The sequence below is a fragment of the Jaminaea rosea genome (assembly GCF_003144245.1).
Source record: "Jaminaea rosea strain MCA 5214 unplaced genomic scaffold BDZ90scaffold_7, whole genome shotgun sequence".
Classification (NCBI taxonomy): domain Eukaryota; kingdom Fungi; phylum Basidiomycota; class Exobasidiomycetes; order Microstromatales; genus Jaminaea; species Jaminaea rosea.
The window spans coordinates 289,863-308,623 of record NW_020289981.1 but is presented as its reverse complement, the minus strand read 5'-3'; the positions used below and the strand labels follow the sequence as shown (position 1 = coordinate 308,623).

Below are 18,761 nucleotides of genomic sequence, written 5' to 3'. Positions count from 1 at the left end.
GGCTTCTTCTAGCAAGTCACCACGTCGCTATGTGCTCCGAAGATAGCATGGGTTTTCATGGGTCTCGATTGGAACGTGGCTGAGGGAGGCGCGCCGGTCAAGGCGCTACGCTACCTAAGCTCGTGGTGTCAGCCTGAGTCGCTGGCAATTCATGTGCTCAAGACTCTGCTAATAGCCATGCGGTGAGCAAGCGTCAACGCTTTTGAAGTTCTTACGGAATGGCAGCTGTCTCGTAGCTGCCTCACAGCCACCTCATAGCCGCCCCTTCGCTGGTCACACGGGTGGCTTGTGCTGAAGGCGGACTGAGACGAGTCGTGGGGAGGTGCTGCGTCAGCTTCTTCCTCCACCCGTGCTCAGCCCTCTCTGGACCCTTCAGATCCGTCGATGGTCTCCACCAACCCTTCTGCTTCTACTCCTAACTCTATGCTGCATCGAGTACAAGGCATTGCAAGACACATCACCACAACAACGAGCAAAGCAAGTGCAGCCGCCATGTCAACGCAACAAGCACCCGCGCCGCGATGGAAGACGTTGGCTCAGGAGAACATTGCCAAAGCATTCAAGGAAGGGGAGAAGAGTAGTGTCTGTGAGTCGTGCGATTGGCGTAGCACAATGAATGCCCCAGGATCTAATAGTCCTTGAGGCCGTCATCTCTCCCAGTGTACCAAGTGCTCTCCACCGTCAGTCCCGGCCCACCTCCCGTCCCTCACTCGCGCTACGTCGTGCACCGAGGATTCGTCAATGAACAGCGCTCCAAGGAGACGGCCTCTGGCATCGAAACATTTGACAAGAACTTCTTGGCCTCCAACAGTCTCATCCTCACGACGACCGACATCCGAGCGCCCAAGGCTCAGGAGATGGCTGCGACTGCCAAGGAGACCGGGGCGGCCAGAGGAGAGATTTGTTGGTGGCAGGAGAGTAGCCAGATTCAGGTGAGCCCGCTGCAAGGAAGCAAAGGATGACATCGGACCGACGCTGACAAGCACTTGTCCTGACCCTTACTCGCAGCTCCGTCTCAATGGATACTACCATCTCCTCCCTACCGCCTCGCATCCCCTGGCCAAGGAGTTCCCTGGGGAGCGCCTGTCCCCACCCCACTCAAATTCGTCCTCCTCGTCTTCGACCTTCGATTGGGCGCAAGAGCGCCAACGTCACTACGAGAAGCTCTCGCCTGACCTTCTTGCTTCATTTGCCCGTCCCATTCCGGGCTCTGCCCACCCTAAGTCCGGCTCTCTCTCGGCTGGCCCAGGGGAAGACGGTAAGGAAGGAGAGGAAGAGAAGAGCCCTTGGCCTCTCAAGCTGCCGCCTCCGGGCAAGGCAGAGAATGAGGAGCAGAGGAAGGCGTTGGAGGAGAGTGAGAAGAACTTTGCGCTGCTTGTATTTGAGCCACTGACGGTTGATGTGGTGGATTTGACGAGGGACAAGAGGAGTCTCTTTGAGAGAAAGGGAGACTCGCCTAATGGAGAGTGGACGGAGAAGAGGCTGGTACCGTGAGGCGGTGCAAATGTGGACGGTGCGAGGACCCGCATCTAAATGAATGGTCATTTCTCCGTAGCATGGTTCAGATCGAAAGCACGGTGCATGCAAAGTGCATCACAGCTTCGCCTTGCCCGCCGTCGCTTCCGGCTCCAGGTCATCGAGCTCACTGCCGCCTACCGACCTGTCCCTCGCCAGCTTTCTCGCCTCGTCGTCTGACGTGCCCAGCCACTCGCGTAATACAGCCAAAGAGTGCTCGCCCGGAGTCAGAAGCGGCTCGTAGCCATCTGCATCGGGAGCAGCGTGGGGACTGCCAGCGGCTACCCTTGCTGGCGTACGCGTCAGCACAGGCGCAGGCGAAGGGACAGCCGTGTCGCCGTCCTCAACAATTGCCTCGCGCGACAGCCCCGGAGTGATACCGCTGACCGCAGCCTCATCGCGGGTAAGTACAGGCACGCAACATGCGTCCGTGCCAAGGAAGATCTTCTCCCACTCTGCCCGAGTCTTGGAGGCAAACGCCAAGGTGAAGTACTCCCGTAATGACGGCCAAAGGCTCTTGTCGTGCTGCTTCTTCGCCGAGGGATGCTGCAGCCCCGCCTCTCTGCTGGAGCTCTCCTTGAGGAGTCTGAGCAGCTCAGCATAGAATTGCGGCTCGATAGCCCCGACACTCATCCACCCGTCGTCCATGGTGCGGTACACCCCATACCACGGCGCCCCACCATCGAGCATCCCGCTGCCCCTTGTCTCATTTGTGCCATCGCCCAAGATCTTTCCCCACTCTGGATGCTCCAGATAGCTCGAAAGCAGCAAGAAGGTCGACACGTAGCGTGCGCCAGTGACCATGTCGGCTTCGACTACCTGGCCCTTGCCGGAGCGAGCGCGCTCCACAAGGGCGAGGAGGATGCCAAGCACGCAAATAAGAGAGCCGCCGGCGAAGTCGCCCAAGATGTTGACGGGCGGCTGTGGTGCACCACCGGAGCTACCCAGCATCGAGAGCAGACCGCTCAATGCAATGTAGTTGATGTCGTGGCCGGCCATGTTAGCGTACGGGCCTGCGAGGGCGACCTCTATTCAGCAATTTGTCACCTCTTCGAAAGGCCATGAGCTCGCACTCACCCTGCCTCTGAAATCCTGTCAATCTCGCAAAGATGACCCTCTCATTGCTTCTTGCAGCCTCCTCCGGCCCCAAACCCAACCTTTCCAACACGCCTGGCCTAAACGGGTCAATAACCACGTCGGCCTTTTCGACCAACCTCCTCAGTGTCTCGAGTCCGTCAGCCGTCTTTGGGTCAACGGAGATGGAGCGCTTGCCCCTCGCAAGCCCGTCAGGGTTGATCGAGGCTCCCACTTTGTCGATTCGGATGACGTCTGCACCAAAGTCTGCCAGAATGAGGCCTACCAAAGGCCCGGGAGCAAGGCCGGCGAATTCGACTACGCGGAGACCGTGAAGCGGTGGTTGGTTGGAGGGATTGCCATCGACTCCGCTTAGGCCGAAAGCTTTCTTGAGGAGCGAGGCCATGGTAAGGGTAGTAGGAAGTCTTTGTATGGGATTGTGACAAGAGTGCTTGATGGCCAAGCGTCTGAATTAAATTGAGTGCAAGGGTCTTGAATCTGAGCGGCCTCAGTCCGCGTGTGGGGTGCGGAGAGGCGCTCGCTTGCCGGCTTTCCGGCATCGTAGCGTGAGAAGCTGGGCCCGGTCCGCCGAACCCTCGACCTCTCTTCACTCGAGTCGCAGGCAATACGAGTGGCGGACACATGATTGATTGGATTAAAGAAGAATAGAACAAGCGGACAGAGAGAAGACGAATCAAGAAAGGACCGCCATCACTTGAGGAAGGAAGCGGCGATGAGCGCACGACGCGCAGGAACGGAGCACTTGAGAGCACCGGGCACGGGAAGCAGGAGGCGCAGAGAGCACGGAGGAGCGAGGGGCGAAGATCGTCCTTGAGGGCTGCAGCGAGGATCGGCAGCGCGCTCTTTCGAACGTCAAGCTAGATGCTACACGCTAGGCGCCCCTATTTGGGCTGGCCAGGACGGGGCTTGCCCTCGCACGTCCAGCTCGAGTCGCGCTTCTGAGGGTTCGTCTTGACCTTGTAAGGCGAGACAGTAGCACCAATGCACTTGTCTGCAGTGACGCTCTTGACGCCGAGCTTGTCGAGAGCCTTCTTAGCAGCGGGAGCAACCTGCTTGACGCTGCTCTCATACGTCTCGTGGTTGAGAACGAGGTGCTGCTCTCCCTTCTTGAAGCGGTTGTACATGGCGATGGACTGAGAAGCTGGAGCGCCGCTAGAGTCGCCAGAGTCGTCAGACCACTGGATGATGCGGTAGCCGTACTTCTTGCGGATGTACTGCGACGTCTCGGGGGCGAAAGAACCGTAGGGGAAGCGGAAGTAGCGGGGTACGATGCCCAGAGTCTTGAGCGTCATCTCCTCGAGGAGCTCGATCTGGCGATCGATGATGTCGTGAGAAGTACCGGCCTGGCCGAAGTCGTAGTGACCCCAGCTGTGCGAGGCGATCAGGTGGCCAGCGGCGAGGGCCCTGCGATTGCCCGAAACGGACGCGGCATCGTACTGCGAGAGCGCACGAGGAGCAAAAGAGATAGTTAGCGGCGGTCCAAAATTTCGGCATAGCTTCTGTTTCTTGGGTTCTGTATTTTGACACGGACCCCACATCGATAGTTGTTGCCATTGATCATGAAGCTGACCTGGTGCCCTCCCGTCCATATATCAAGGAGATTCTGGCGGTAGTCGTAGCTACCATCGTCGAATGATATGCTGCCACGGGCGGTGACTTTGGTCAGTCAGCAGAAGGCCTCCGCAATGGGCAGTAACGGGTACTCAGACCGAACGCGCCACAGCCGCAGCAGCAGCCCAGCGTGGCTACGCGCTCCACCCAGTCCACCCGGCCATGCGCCTACTCACCTCACAGCGCTATTTTTGCAGCCCTTCCAGGCACCGGAGGCAGCGTCCTGAAGACTGCTATCGGCGCGCTCGGCCAGCTGACCTTCATCCTCATCAGCGCCATCGAGGTCGAGCTCGTACTCGGACTCGTCAAGGGTAGCGAGGTAGCGCTGGACCGCGGGGCTCAGCTGGGCCATAGCGCGCTCCTTCTTGGCAGCGAGGTCCGGAGAGGAGGAAGCATAGACTGCTGTGGCAACGAAGCCAGCGAGGAAGGCGAGAGAGGTAAGGCGGACCATGGTCGGTGAGGTTGCTTAGGATGAAGTTGGTGAGGTGTTGAGGTTTGGATCGGATGACAATGAGATGAGGTGAGACTAGCGATGCTGCGGCCGGCGACAAGAGGAGTAAGAGAGAAAGCCAGTTTAGTGTCTGTCTACCGGGCCATCGAGATCGCGGCGACTCACATTGACGAAGAGAGAGCGGGAGGTGGTGAGGTGTGGGATGGTAAGGTGGTGGTGAGGAGGGATTGAGGAGGAAAGAGCGTGAAGCTGGACCAAAAAGAGCGTTGATATGTAGAGAGTGTGGGGTGTCCTACGGTAATGGAGAGAGGAGCGGGCCGATTGGAAGGAGTGTGGTCAGGAGCCAAGATGCCGAGATGGGAAAGAGGAGTTACCACGGCCCGATAGTGACAAGCGTGTTTGCGGGTATAGGACAGGAGCGGGGAGAATGAAATGCCTTCTCCGCTCCCCGCTTCCCGCGTTGCTGCAGCCTGCAGCCAACTTTCCACGCGCTGGGTGCGAGAGAATGAGAGGAGGCCGAGGCGCGCAGCCTGTCCAGCTCGTTGCTCGTTCTTTGGCGTCGCTGCTGCAGTGCATCGCCCTTCCCGGACGTCGAGGCTCTGGCTTGGCCACGACAATCGACCAGGCACAGGGTACAAACACAGCTCCGTGTAGCCCAGCAACCTTCTCTCGAAGGGTCTAAGGATTGCTGATTTTGCTGGGCGCAGGCAAGCAACGCACAGCCTTTATCACGTCCAGACTCTCGAGACGAGCGATGGTGGGCGTGCACGGCCGAGAGGTCTGAGCGGCTTTCGGACAATTACCACAGGGGCCAATGGAATGGCCGAGGGGGTGAGATGAGCTGAAGGAAAGCGGCTCAGGCGTACCTGACAGCATTGCGTGGACTGGCTGTGCTCCGCCAAGGGTCTTTCGTTAATTGAATTGCATTGAAATGGGAACCCACAGTAAATTGACTTTCATTACGTCCAAGTCAGGGCGCAGGTTGCTCTCTATCTTGGAGCCAAAGTGACAGCCGACGTCGGTCTAGTGCTTGATCATCTGCATCAGCGCCAATCAACAGTACCAAGGAGCAACGGCAAACCTGCTCCGGGGGCGTATCGTGCGAGTCGCTTTAGTGTGAACGAGAGAGGAGCAAGGACAGCAACGGACTGACTCAGAGTGAACGCAAGTATGGTTGGCAGACGAGCTATCACGAAAGGGTCGCAAGGTACGGTAGGATCTATTGCGCTATGAATGGAGGTTGCACGTTCGAACGAGAGCATGACAGCAAGAAGGGAAGAGAGGACGGTAGTGTCCGGCGTCCGAGTGGTAAGCGATAGTGAAGCGATGCGTTGCTACAGAGGCCCTTAAGAAGACTTCTCCGAGACGTGAGACGATGCCAGCAGGTCTACTCTAGGCAGCCGCGTGGGCACCCGCCTCATCATCATCGATTGCCAACCTGCGCAGCTCCTCCTCATCAAGCAACGATTCCGTCCCCGTGTGATGACCGTCGTCCTCTTCCGCGCCACCACCGGCCACAGCCGGCTCACTCTCACCCGTCGCTTCGCGTTGGCGACCTGCCGAAGCTGGAGTAGCAGAGCCACCCTTGCTTTCCTTGTTACCGCCCTTTGTGTGCGGAGCGGGCGAGTTCGTGCCGCTCCCTTGACCCGGTGGTAAATCGAGAAGGTGCCCCATCTTCTCAATCTTCGTCCGCAAGTAACGCTCCAGCTCCACACTCCGCGTGGCCGAGCTGCCAATCATGGTCGCGCCTCCCGAGCGGAGGAGGTGCTGCTCGTACTCGTCGCCATCCTCTGACTCCGAGTCGTAGTCGGAGTCATCCTCGTCCTCGACGTCTGAGCCTTGATGCCGGCAGCCAAGACTATGGGGGTCGTCCGCATCCTCCTCGTCGTCGTCGTGTCCATCAAGTGAGGCTGCTTGTGATAGGATGGACCGGGAGAGGTCAGAGTGAGGCGATGCGAGGGCCGCTACGCGATTGTGCTTTGCTGACTTTGACGACAAGGACGCAGTGGACTTGGCCGAGGTCTGTCGCTCACGCTTGCCCTCCTTTGCCCCGTTTCGCTTCCTCCTGTGCCCATTCTTCCTCGACCGTTTATTTCTTTGCACATCCTGCAACCAAGCTCTGGGCACCATAGGCACCCTCTCCTTGACTGGGATACCCTCGCTCTCCAGCGCCTCCATCTTCTCAGGATTGTTCGTGAGGAGGCGACACTGATGAATGCCTAGGTCTTGCAGGATGGCAGAGGCGATATTGTATCGGCGTGCATCGGGGAGGTGTCCGAGGAGAACATTGGCGGAGACGGTATCGTGGCCCATGTCTTGGAGGTTGTACGCCATCAACTTGTCGAGGAGACCGATGCCGCGACCTTCTTGTCGCATGTACACGACGACGCCACGAGGGAGCCGAGGCCGGCGTGGCGATGCTGCAGAAGACGAAGACGGCGAAGATGGCGATGACGACCCCGCCCCGCTGCTGAGGATGAGGCGTAGCGCTTCGTCCAGCTGTTCGCCACAATCGCAACGTTGAGACCCAATGGTCTCGCCCGTGTAGCACTCCGAATGAATGCGCACGAGCGGCGGCTCGTACTCGTCTGCGCCCATGTTGGGAGGCAAGACACCGTGGCTCGCGACCTGGCATCCCGGCCCCAATCTCCCCACGTAGGCCCCACGAACAATTCGCTCCATATCCGTTTCCTCGCTCCCCCACACTTCATCAAGAGTACGAGATCGGAGCGGTCTGGGGCCGTCCCGTCTCGCAAGCAGCTCTTCAACGCTGACGTCGGGCTCATTTTGCGCTGGATCGACTACAAGAGCCATATGCTCCTTATTGTCATGATTGTTCTTGTAGAGATGGCAGAAGACCTCGCCGTGGGGAGTCGGGATGCGCGTGCGCGCATAGCAGCGGACGATGAGTGGTGGTGGGCGGACGATGCTGGAGAGGCGAGCTAATGCTGGTGCTGGTGCTGGTGGGGCGGGGGCGAAGGGATTGGCCGCCCCGTTGAGGGAAGGGGTGGTTGGGGCTGAGGCAATTGCTTGCCGCTCAGAGAGAGCTTGCTGGAGGAGGGCTTGAGTGCCGGAAGACGCTTCTTGACGGGCATTGCTCGTCACAGGAGCGCTGGCGTTGGGTGCTTCATCTGACGGCTGCTCGTCACTGGCGCGGACACCAGCTGATTGAGCCACTTCAGCAGCATGCGCTGCGGCCATAGAGCTTTCACCGGGCTTCTCCTCGCCCGCTGACTCCCTCTGCGCTGCTGCTGCTAATGCTGCGGCTTTTGCTGCTGCTGCCTCCTGCTCGATTTTGAGACGAACACTTCTCGGCGCTTGCTTGCTCGGGTAGAGTGTCCGCTCCGGGTACTTCTCTGCCAGTGATGGCTCAGCGACGGCAGCGTAGCCTTCATCGTCCTCGCCATCATCTAGGTCGCAATTGGCATACGAGCCGGTGAGAGATTGCGATCGAGCATTGCGTGTATGTGTGCGTGTATGCTGGTCCTGCTGTCCACTCCCTGCCAATCTGCCTGCCTGAATCTCCTTGCGCTGACTAGCCGGCATCTGCCGTGAATGCTTACTGTGCCCCTTGTCTCCGTATGTATGATGAAAATGATGCCTGGTGACATGAGGGCCAGAGGAGAGACTAGCTGCGAGAATGATTGGGTCTATTGGCGGTCTGCGTAATGCTGCCAAGGTGGCTAAAGGACGTTGCTTCCCGCCTACGACTGGTCCAGAGGGGAAAGTAGAGGATGAAGGAGAGGAGAGGGCCGAGGAGGAAGATCTTGCACGCGCTGTTGCATGAGGAAACGATGAGTCCTCCTTGGTGAGCAAGTCGAGCAACTCCATGTCGGCCTGCGTGGGCTGCGAGTGGTAATAGCCCATTGTCGGCGATGAGGCCGCTTGACTCGAGGCCCGATGGCGTCCCGTAGCCATTGCCATGTGTGGCGTGGCGTGGCGATGCAATACGATGAGCTAGAGATGAAGAGAAGTAATCAAGGTGAGATCTATTGAGGGTGGAATGACGATGGAGGCTGCGTGACTGCTGAGCAAGCGGCAACTACTTGCTCAACTTGCTCGGCGCTTGAGCCGGACCACCGACGGGTCTCACGATGTGGGCCGTTGGGTGAATCCAAAGCCACGTGGCTGAAGCAGGCTGACTGTCTCTGCGCGCTGAATTCGCCCCGAGATTGACGACGGCAGCGACGACGACGACGAGACCAACACCTGCCCTCGACCCCCCTCCATCTCGACTTTCTCCTTTCACAACCAACACACACACACACACACACACGCAGAGGCGACAACGGGCAACACCTTCGCTCACTGCATTTCCTCTACGAGCTCTCTCTTCCTACACCAATTCATAGATCGGCAGAGGTCAAGTGCGCAGTCACCACATCTCCTGCATCCCCATCCCTTCTCCTCTTAGTCACCAATTGCGCTTGCCCCCGCGCATCGTCGCCATGTCCTCTCGTCGTCAGGATGCATACAAGAACAAGGGCCAGTTTAAGGCGGATGAGCTGCGTCGAAGGAGGGAAGAAGCTCAGGTAGAGATCAGAAAGCAGAAGAGGGAAGAGAGCATGGCAAAGAGGAGGAACTTGGACTCGGCTGCCCTCAGCGATGCAGAGACGGATGATGAGGAGGCAGTTGGAGCCATGCTCGACACTCAGGTGAGCACGGCGTGGTTCAAATCAGTGGTCAATGACATAGCGCAAAATTGACATCGCTTACCCCCCTTGTTCAGCTCTCCGACTCGCTTCCACAGATGATTGAGGGAGTTATGTCCGACAACCTTGACCGACAACTCGACTGTACGACCAAGTTCAGAAAGCTCCTGTCCAAGGAGCGTAGCCCACCTATCGACAAAGTCATCAACTGTGGTGTCGTGCCGCGATTCGTAGAGTTCCTTCGCAGCCCAGCATCTCCCCTGCAGGTGAGAGCGAGATAATCGGGGGCATCATCTTGATCCATGCCTGAAACTCACCCCGCTATCCCCACGCAATTGCAGTTTGAAGCCGCTTGGGCCCTCACCAACATCGCATCCGGTACATCCACCCACACCCAGGTCGTCATCAACGAAGGAGCAGTCCCCATCTTCATCGAGCTCCTCTCGTCGCCCATCTTTGACGTCCGAGAGCAAGCCGTCTGGGCGCTGGGTAACATTGCTGGAGACAGCCCCAACTGCCGCGACTTTGTTCTTCGAGCTGGAGCCATGCGACCTCTCTGCGCTCTTCTCAACGAGAATCACAAGCTCAGTGAGTGGACGCCCACATAGCAGCCTCCAAGTCTGTCATGCTCACTCATCTCCCTTCTCGCTCCTCTACAAGGCATGCTTCGCAACGCCACCTGGACTCTCAGCAACTTCTGCCGAGGCAAGAACCCTCAGCCCGAGTGGGAGCTCGTGTCGCCCGCCCTCACTGTCCTTTCCAAGCTGATCTACTCTCACGACGATGAAGTCCTCATTGACGCTTGCTGGGCCGTCTCCTACCTCTCGGACGGCGCCAACGAGAAGATTCAGGCCTGCATCGAGTCTGGCCTCTGCCGCCGCCTGGTTGACTTGCTGAACCACAAGTCGACGGCTGTACAGACGCCTGCTTTGCGCTCCGTGGGCAACATTGTGACCGGTGACGATCTGCAGACGCAGGTTGTCATTGCCTCGGGCGCTCTTCCCTCTCTCCTTGCTCTCCTCTCGTCGCCCAAGGACGGCATCAAGAAGGAGTAGGTAGCGAGGGGTACTGAAAGAGAAGAAAGCGCGATTTAGACTGACCTCATGTCGCTCTCCTCGCTCTTGCTTGCAGGGCATGCTGGACCATCTCAAACATCACTGCGGGTTCCTCGCACCAGATTCAAGCAGTAATCGACGCCAACATCGTGCCTCCCCTGATTGACATTCTCGCTCGCGCCGACTTCAAGACGCGCAAGGAAGCCTGCTGGGCAATCAGCAACGCAACATCTGGCGGCCTGCAAGAGCCCAGCCAGATCCGCTATCTCGTTAGCCAGGGCTGCATTAAGCCCCTGTGCGACATCTTGAAGTCGATGGACAATCGTATCATCCAGGTGGCACTTGATGGACTGGAGAACATCTTGAAGGTGGGCGAAAACGACAAGGAGGCAAATCCGGGGAGCGTCAATCAGTATGCGCTGCACATCGAGGAGTGCGGAGGGATGGTCACCATTCACCAGCTGCAACATCATGAGAACTTGGAGATCTACAAGAAGTGCTGTGAGTAGGCGTGAGATCTACCGTAAGACGGCTGAAGAACGATGCTGACTCTCTCGCTTCTTCTCCTTCTTCTCTTCCTCCCTTCTCGCCAGTCTTCATCATGGACAAGTACTTCCCGGACGAGGACGACACTGGAGCGGACACGGGCGTCGATGCGCCTCAGGTCGATGCGTCGGGTGCCTTTGCCTTCCAGCCTCAGATGCAAGCCCCGAGCGGGGGCTTCAACTTCGCGTCGCAGTAGTTGCGAGGAGACGAGGCTTTTGTCGTGGGCTCGTAGATCAGAATAGCAGAGGGGCAGAGGTGGAGTTGTTCGAAGACGTGACGAGGCGATGTGGGGCGAGGAGAAGCGGCTGTTGTGCGATTGCGTTCATGACGACAACGTTGACGAATGTTGTTGATGAAGAAGCTCGCATCTTTGCCACACTTGGGCTGAGAGAATCCCATTCAGTATCCTAGACCTCTGTGTGAGCGTTGAAGGTACCTTCTTGATGCTGGATCCGTGATCGTCGCGACGTGCTGCACTGGTCTGCACGCACGGCTGCCTCGGACCTGCAAAGTGGCCGGCAGTCCAACTCGATCCGTCGTCGCATTGATCAACTCCTTCCTTCTCTCACCCGCATCGCGCGATTCTCGCAGCATCATCGCATCACACCCTTGTCGATTCTCGCTGCTCCCCTCTCATCACGATCGTCACCACCTTGGATTGCGCCCGCGAGCCCTCGTGGGTCCAGTCACGGTTCGTCGAGGTCGAGCCGCCGGCCGTAGATTGCTTCCACGTACGTTGGCGCTGCATTTCTAGCCCTCGCTCCATTTGGCCCCGCATACGCCCTTGATGCTCCTGGCCCGTCATTGCCAGCCATCGAGCAGCAAGATAGCAGCAGCAGCGGGCCGCCGTCATTCTCCTCCTTGTCAACTCCCCTTGCGCTCCACAACTTGTGCAACGGCCAAAAGACAGTCGCAGCACAGACTCCCTCTCCTCCTTGTCCGCCTCGCCTCGTCGACTTCAAGTGCAACAAAGTCAGCGCCCACACCAACCTCGACGCCATCCTCGTCAACCCGCTGCAATCCAAATCGTACCCCGCCGCACGAAGAGCCCTCATCAGCGCAACCTCCTCCTTCTAACGGGCCACCGCGCTTAATTCGTCACCCTCCTACCCCACCACCACCCCCGACCCCACATCACTATCACTACTACCCCGCGCCACACTACTACGTACCTCCCTCGCCTCTAGGAGCCTCGATCCTCATCGCAAAGCAACGCGCAGCGAGGAAATCTCACCGCACCAGTCGCTCCTTCGACTCGGTGCCTTACTTGTTCCAATTCAGGAGCTCCCTCGCTGAGGTCGACTTTGATTCGCCGCAGGTGGGTTGGAGTGCACAGGATCGACTGGCTAGTTGGGCAAGACAGAATACATTGCAGAAGCAGTCGACAAAAGAAGCAGTACCAGTAAGCAACATGTCTGCAGCCACTGTTGAGGCTCCGGGCTCTGGGTTGAGGCAGAGGACAAAGAGAGAGGAACATGAGCATGACCACGACCACAGCTCTCATTCGCATTCCCACTCCCTCCTCGGGGGACACGATCACTCCCACGCTCACGGTAGTCCAGAAGAGGCCGATCGCCTGATCGCCGCCCTCAAGGGGAAGGGCGACCGCGGCAGCAACATCACTCTTCTGGGCCTCTTCTCGAACATCGTCCTCTGCATCTCCAAAGGCATCGCTGGCGTATTCCTCAACTCCGCCTCTCTGGTAGCGGACGCTGCCCATTCTCTAAGTGACATGTTCTCAGACTTGGTCACCCTCTTTTGCTGGAAGATGAGCCAGAAGCCTCCGAGTCAGACCCACCCGCTGGGCTACGGCAAGTACGAGACCATGGGCGGGTTGGGAGTCAGTGTCGTCCTCGTGGGTGGAGCGGTGGGAATTGGGATGCATAGCTGGGGCCTCCTGCTCGAGGCCATGGGGCCGATGCTAGAGACGGCGCCTGCTTTCATTCAGACCATTGGGCACTGGAGTGGCTCCATGGCTCACACATTGGGCCATTCGCACGGCGCTGGAGCTCACGACCACGCCCACGACGCCGTCTCGGCTGCGATGGGCGCCCTCGACCCAAATGCGATGTGGTTCGCCCTCCTCTCCGTCGCCGTAAAGGAGTGGCTCTACCGTGCTACGCTCAAGGTCGCAAAGGACGAGAATAGTAGTGTGCTCGAGGCAAACGCGCTGCATCATCGCTCCGACTCCCTCTCATCAGGCGTGACCTTCTTAGCCATAGGGGGAAGCTGGATGGGCTTGCCCATACTCGACCCGCTCGGTGGGCTGCTCGTCGCAGGCTTAATCGGCAAGCAAGGATTCGACTTGCTCGTCTCCGCACTCGCTGAGCTGTCAGACCGTGGCGTGGACGTGGACGTTCTGCAAGGCTTCGAGGAGGCGGTACGTGGTGTTCAGAGCGAGGATGGGAGACTCAAGAGGTGGACGGATCTCCGCGCTATCAAGAGTGGCGTGAGCACTTTTATCGATATTACGCTCGTCATGGAGGGAAGGGTCACGCTGATTGAGGCGAGAGAGGTAGAAGACAAGATCAGGGAGGCGCTGGTTGATGCGCACAAGGGGGTCAAGGAGGTGAGGGTGCATTTTGCGCCTAGTGAAGGCAAGTGAGTGTGTACCATGTTGCCCCGATGAAGGTGAGGCGCGTGATCCGTCCTTCTGCTTGTACTTTGCTATGCTGTGCTTGGTCACGGCCCGCCTCCGCTCAAAGACATCACTCTACTCGAAACCATCTGGGCTTGCCAAGGTCACTCGTCGCCGTCGCAATCTCGCCCCGATGCACACATGACGCGTCCGGGCCGTCGACGGCGGCGGCCCGCCGGTATTCATGCTCTCTTTCGGGCGGGTCACCTGCCATCTCCCACCCTCCCACAATTGTTTGCTCTATTGCCTGAGGACACATTGCCGTTGTGTATCATTGATCCAGGGCAATAACCGCCGACTTGATGGGATGTGGGGTAAAGCTGCGGTGGGAGCATGCACCTCATCCGACTCGCCTGAATTGCGTGCGCCGCTCGGTTCTCGCGCTTGTTTCTCCTAACCATCAAGATCATCAAGCTCATCTACAAGTGCAAGTGCATCTACGCAAGTGAGCTCAAGAACATTCAGCTGGCGCTCATATTCATACCGTGTATCAAGATGGCGCCAATAAAGAAGCAGCAAGGTGGCGTCTCGCAAGGCGGCAGGTCTACTACCCTCAAGGCGGCATTGAGCGGGGCCGCCGTTGCGGCTGGCGCCATCGCTGTACTTGGAGTCGGCGCTAAGCAGTTCATCGTATCGAGCGATCCCGGGACGAGGATGCTCTCCGGCGACGGATCCCTCTTGGCTACTGTCAGCGGTCTCTTTCGTTCCTCCGCAGCGCGTGAGGCTCTCGAAGACCTCTCGCAGCCGGCTCATTGGGTGCGCTACTTGCCCGTCTCCACTCACCCGACCAGCAAGAACGAAGAGCCCGTCCCCCAGCCTGTCAAGCCATTGGGCGCTGGTCCTCACGTGTACACTCATGTGCATCACGTCGATCCGCGAGATCTGGCCTACATCCCGCCTGGCACGAAGTCGCGCAAATTCTCTGAGGCATTTGTGCCGCATGACGGCGCAGGCAGACAGGCTGGCAATGTGACTATCCCTGCGGCTGAGCAAACACACTTCCAAGTGTACGACCGCAAGCGCGGAGACAGCCTACTGGGAGGCAAGCCAAGGATCACCCTGCTAGCCAAGGTAAGGGCGCCTTCGCTCCATCCCGAGCCAAGCTGATCTTTGCCGTCTCCCTGTTCACGACCGCAGTCCCCGAACACTTCTTATCACTTCGCGCACGAAGCACCTGTCTGGCTGCCTGGGTCGGACAGCATCTACTGGTGTTCCAACGCAGGAGCGGGTGGGTCCGACTTGCATCGCAACAATGTCGTCTACAAGTTCCGGCATAGCCTCTCCAAGACAGCTGTCCGAGCATCGCGGGGTCAAGCATCTTATAAGGAGGACATAGAGGAGGTGCCCATCGATTCACCCGAGGTGCAAATGACCAACGGTGGAACAAACTACGGTCCAAACCTCCTGCTGTTCGCCAATCAAGGACGTGGCCCCTCCATGCCTGGCGGTCTGACCCTAGTCACCACTCCTGAAGGGGGCAAGAAGCCACGCGTCAAGACTCTAGTGAACAATGTCCGCTCCAAGCACTTCAATGCCCCGAACGATGTGGTCGTTCACCCGACGACCGGTCAAATCTTCTTCACGGACGCCCTCTACGCCCAATTGCAGCACTTCAAGGATAAGGCGGACCTCCCAACTATGCTCTGGGCCTTTGACCCGCCGAGCGGACGGCTGGCCCCGCTCGAAACTAACGGGGTGGACATGCCTAACGGGCTATGCTTTGATCCTGAGGGCAAGAAACTCTACGTCACGGATACGGCTGCAGTCTTCGGTGCTCGATATGCCGCTCGAGCGGACGTAGCGCATAGGGTCATCTACGTCTTTGACGTGGTCACCGAGGAAGACGGTGACGTTACGCGCCACTTCCTGGCCAACCGCCGCGTCTTTGCACACGTTGACACGGGCATCGCCGATGGTATCAAGACGGATGACGCAGGCAATGTCTATGCTGGCACTGGGGATGGCATTGATGTTTGGTCGAGCAAGGGCACGCATCTCGTCAAGATCTTTTTGCCTTGGGGAGGAGCGCCTAACTTTGTGCTTGCGGGCAAGGGGAGGATCGTTGCCCTGAGCGACGTGCGCATCTGGCTCATTGAGATGGATGAAGAGGTGCGCGACCCTGGCCTTGCACAGCGACCTGCGAAGGCGATGAGGGTCGCGTTTGATGACTAGGCGCCGTCCTAGCCCGATGCCGCAACCGCAAAGAGGCATAGCTTGCTCAACACCTGCCAATGAAATTATTGCTCGTCTACATCAATGCTCACTTGTCCACCTTTCTCTTCTTGTCACCCTTAATGCCCTTCTTTCCCTGCTGCTGCTGCTCTCGTCTCTTGATCGAGGCTAGCAATTCACTCGTATCGTCAGCCCCACTACCCTTCTGCTCCTGCTTCCTCTTCTTCCCCTGCGGCCCCTTCACCGCCATTCCTTCCTCTACAGGTGCCCCACCACCCCTCTTCCTCCTCTCTTCCAACGCCCTCGTCATCCCCTCCGTCTTCATGAAACTGGGATGCGTTGGATCAACAGCGAAGCGATGGTCGTCCAGCGTCGCAGCGCTGAAGAATCGAGGGTCGGCCGTGTCCAGCTTGAAGTCTGGTTGGGCTTCAAGCTTCTTCTTGGCCTCCAGCGCAGCAGACGGGGCTACATCGCCATTCTCGGCAGCTTGTCGTTTGGCGAGCTTGGCAAGCTTCTTCCGCTCCCACCTGTTGGGCTTTTTGCCATTCTTGGAGGACTCGGCCTTGAGAACGTCTTGCATCGAGAAATGGCGGCCCTCGTCTTCATTATCGTCGTCTTCAGCGAGTGCAGAGGTGTTGCGAGATTCGACGCCGTTCGACGGGTTAGGCTTCTTGATTTTTGCTTTTGCCTCCTTTGCTTGCTCCTTGGCGAGGATGGCATCGAGGTCTTCCCCGTCCTCCTCGCCTCCGCTGGCAAAGAAGGGGTCGTCGAACCCTAGATCGTTGTCCGCTGCAGCCGCTGGAGCAGGTTTGCCCTTCTGTGGCTCTTCGTCTTCGTCGTCGAGGCCTTGCTCCGCCCTCGCTGCCTTCCTTCGCTCCTTCTTCTCGCGCTGCTTGCGCATGTACTTCTCCAGCGTCGTCTCCTCCTTCTCCCCGTCCTTGGACGCAGAACCACCGGCAGCCTTGCGTGCCGCAGCCTCAGAGAGACCGGGAAGGAAGGTGATCTCCATGTCTCCATCTTCCCCGTCGTTGTCATCGCGAGCGTCTTCGAAGGCTGAGCTGCGCGATTTGCCGAAGACGCCGCCCTTGTTGGTGCCAGCTTCTTCGCCATCAAGGCCCATGAGAGCACGGAAGCGGTCACGACCAGCTGTGGCCCCTTTGCCTTTGCCATTGGGCTTCTGCTGCTCCGCCTCATCGCTCTCGCCGTCCTCGCTGTCCGAAGCCAGGTACGCTCGGAAATCGTCATCCCTGATTTCTCCCTTAGTCAGCTGCCTTCCCATTCTGGTCACCTTCATCCTCTCCGGGTCAGGCGCATCCCAGGTCAGCTTGACCTTACTATGCCTCAAGGCATCAGTAGCCCAGTCGGCCCCCCTGTACGCCGCAGCGTCGTCCAGACCGGGTTTGGCCTCGTCCCTCCACCCCTGCACATCATCGCTATCCTGCACCTCTGGAAAATCCATTTCATCGGGCACGAATTGCAAGTCGAATATGTTTGCCGTGCGCTCCATTTCTGCTCCGTCAACGACATCGTATACGTGCCGAGCGGATAGCGGGGAGTCGAAGGTGGCGATCGCGTAATAGTAGCGTAGACGGTCGAGTTGGTACTTGCGGAGGGCCTCTTCATCGAATTCAGCTCCTTCGTCTACCTCAAAGACTGCGTCATCTTCATCGTCTTCGTCGCTGTCGGCTCGCTTCTTCTTGCCCTTGGATTTCTTCTTGGCCTTGCGGCGCGCGGCTGTCTCGCCGTCTTCCGCTGACTTGAAGATGTCCTTTGGCGGACCCTCGATATCTTCGCGCTTCATGCGCTCACGACCAAAGTCGGAGGGATAGATGCGGACGCTTTCGACGAGACCTTTGACTTGTTGCGAGGAGGAGGCACGATGACCTGAGCCGGCGGTGGTGGTGGCGACGTCGGTGCCAGGAAGGCGAGTGGCGTGTGGGGAGACGAGGGAGGAGAAGACCTTGTAAATGTCGAGTGCGCGGACGTGGTCCCAGTCCATGTTGACGACGGCGAGGCGCTTAGTCTCTGAGCCTGGCTCAATGGTAGCCTGCTTGCGCTTGGACCGTTTTGCTGCTGCTTTGGAAGAGCTGGGCCCTGCCTCACTGGCTTCAGCTGCGACGACTCGCTCGGCTTGAGCGTCAAGAGCAGCCAGAGCTCGAGGATCGATTTCCTTCTCTGCCTCTTCGTCGATGTTCTCATCGTCGTCGTCGCTGTCGTCGTCGTCGTCGTCGCTGTCGTCGTCGTCGTCGTCGTCTTCCTCGCCCCGCTGGGCTCGACGCCTTCGCTCGCGACGCAGCACGGCGGCCGAACCAATGGCGACATCACCGGTCTCGTCGCCCGAGTCACTGTCGCTACCTTCGCCTTCGCTCTCCTCTTCAGATGAGCTCTCATCGCCAGACGACTCGAGCTCTACGGCTCCTCGCGCATAGTCGATAGGCCCAGCCTTCTCGTCTTCTTCGTCCTCTTCCTCCTCTTCCTCTTCACTCTCATCCGTGTCCTCCGGCTGCTCAGCCTTGTACAGCTTTCCCATCTCCTCGTCCTCCTTGCTCTTCCCCTTGCTCATCTTGCGGCCAAATCGATCCACTTTGGCCTTTTGCTTGTGAATACCGAAGCCTTCCTTCCCACCCAGCAATCCCTTGAATCGCTCATCGACGGCTACTTTGGCATCGTCTCGCTGCGGCCGCAAGAAGCGCGGATCGGTATGCAGGCGAGCGAAGCGAGCATCTGTTGTTGGTGGAGCATGTTCTCGTGGCGCTGAGCTTGAGCCTTTGCTACCTTTGTTCTTTGCCATGATGGCTGGTGACGAGTAGAGTGAAAGAGAGGCAGCGTGAAGGGCGGGAAGGGACAGTCGACTGCCATCCGGCCCAAATTTCTCAAGCCGTCTCTCGTTTCCGTCTCCGACGACGACGCGTGCAGGCGTTGTGTGCGTGTGGCTGTGATTGTCAGAAAGAGGCAGTCGAGGCAGTCGAGGCAGTCGAGGCACTCAAGTGGGCGGCGGGCGGTGGTCGAGCCACCCTCCTTGGTTG

General features: G+C 58.6%; 8 protein-coding genes across 8 annotated transcripts; 4 read left to right on the top strand and 4 right to left on the bottom strand.

The window, feature by feature from the left end:
• Positions 1-492: 492 nt before the first annotated feature.
• On the top strand, positions 493-1,494 carry BDZ90DRAFT_260476 (hypothetical protein; the record flags this gene model as incomplete). Its single annotated transcript, XM_025508262.1, has 3 exons — positions 493-586; positions 661-932; positions 1,009-1,494. 3 exons carry the CDS (start codon positions 493-495, stop codon positions 1,492-1,494), a joined length of 852 nt encoding a protein of 283 aa, XP_025362001.1.
• Positions 1,495-1,593: 99 nt separating this feature from the next.
• BDZ90DRAFT_220296 (CoA-transferase family III) lies at positions 1,594-2,995 on the bottom strand (the record flags this gene model as incomplete). The annotated part of the gene is made up of 2 exons (XM_025504429.1): positions 1,594-2,528; positions 2,593-2,995. The coding sequence occupies 2 exons, from the start codon at positions 2,993-2,995 to the stop codon at positions 1,594-1,596; spliced, it is 1,338 nt and encodes a 445-aa protein (XP_025362000.1).
• A 188-nt stretch (positions 2,996-3,183) lies between these two features.
• On the bottom strand, positions 3,184-4,897 carry BDZ90DRAFT_177013 (glycoside hydrolase/deacetylase). Its single transcript, XM_025503743.1, has 4 exons — positions 4,838-4,897; positions 4,398-4,756; positions 4,142-4,250; positions 3,184-4,046 (listed from the first exon to the last, which is right to left on the bottom strand). Exons 2-4 carry the CDS (start codon positions 4,670-4,672, stop codon positions 3,492-3,494), a joined length of 939 nt encoding a protein of 312 aa, XP_025361999.1. The 5' UTR covers positions 4,673-4,756; positions 4,838-4,897; the 3' UTR covers positions 3,184-3,491.
• A 1,000-nt stretch (positions 4,898-5,897) lies between these two features.
• On the bottom strand, positions 5,898-8,709 carry BDZ90DRAFT_232364 (hypothetical protein). The gene has a single exon (XM_025506221.1). The coding sequence runs from the start codon at positions 8,588-8,590 to the stop codon at positions 6,065-6,067; it is 2,526 nt and encodes an 841-aa protein (XP_025361998.1). The 5' UTR covers positions 8,591-8,709; the 3' UTR covers positions 5,898-6,064.
• A 253-nt stretch (positions 8,710-8,962) lies between these two features.
• On the top strand, positions 8,963-11,322 carry BDZ90DRAFT_232362 (ARM repeat-containing protein). The gene is made up of 6 exons (XM_025506220.1): positions 8,963-9,327; positions 9,402-9,590; positions 9,666-9,912; positions 9,985-10,375; positions 10,456-10,880; positions 10,973-11,322. The coding sequence occupies exons 1-6, from the start codon at positions 9,121-9,123 to the stop codon at positions 11,119-11,121; spliced, it is 1,608 nt and encodes a 535-aa protein (XP_025361997.1). The 5' UTR covers positions 8,963-9,120; the 3' UTR covers positions 11,122-11,322.
• A 1,014-nt stretch (positions 11,323-12,336) lies between these two features.
• Positions 12,337-13,530, top strand: BDZ90DRAFT_220498 (cation efflux protein; the record flags this gene model as incomplete). Its single annotated transcript, XM_025504436.1, has 1 exon — positions 12,337-13,530. One exon carries the CDS (start codon positions 12,337-12,339, stop codon positions 13,528-13,530), a length of 1,194 nt encoding a protein of 397 aa, XP_025361996.1.
• Positions 13,531-13,940: 410 nt separating this feature from the next.
• BDZ90DRAFT_176794 (calcium-dependent phosphotriesterase) lies at positions 13,941-15,779 on the top strand. Its single transcript, XM_025503742.1, has 2 exons — positions 13,941-14,634; positions 14,701-15,779. Exons 1-2 carry the CDS (start codon positions 14,059-14,061, stop codon positions 15,733-15,735), a joined length of 1,611 nt encoding a protein of 536 aa, XP_025361995.1. The 5' UTR covers positions 13,941-14,058; the 3' UTR covers positions 15,736-15,779.
• BDZ90DRAFT_232358 (hypothetical protein) lies at positions 15,524-18,563 on the bottom strand. The gene has a single exon (XM_025506219.1). It carries the CDS (start codon positions 18,524-18,526, stop codon positions 15,824-15,826), a length of 2,703 nt encoding a protein of 900 aa, XP_025361994.1. The 5' UTR covers positions 18,527-18,563; the 3' UTR covers positions 15,524-15,823.
• Positions 18,564-18,761: the final 198 nt, after the last annotated feature.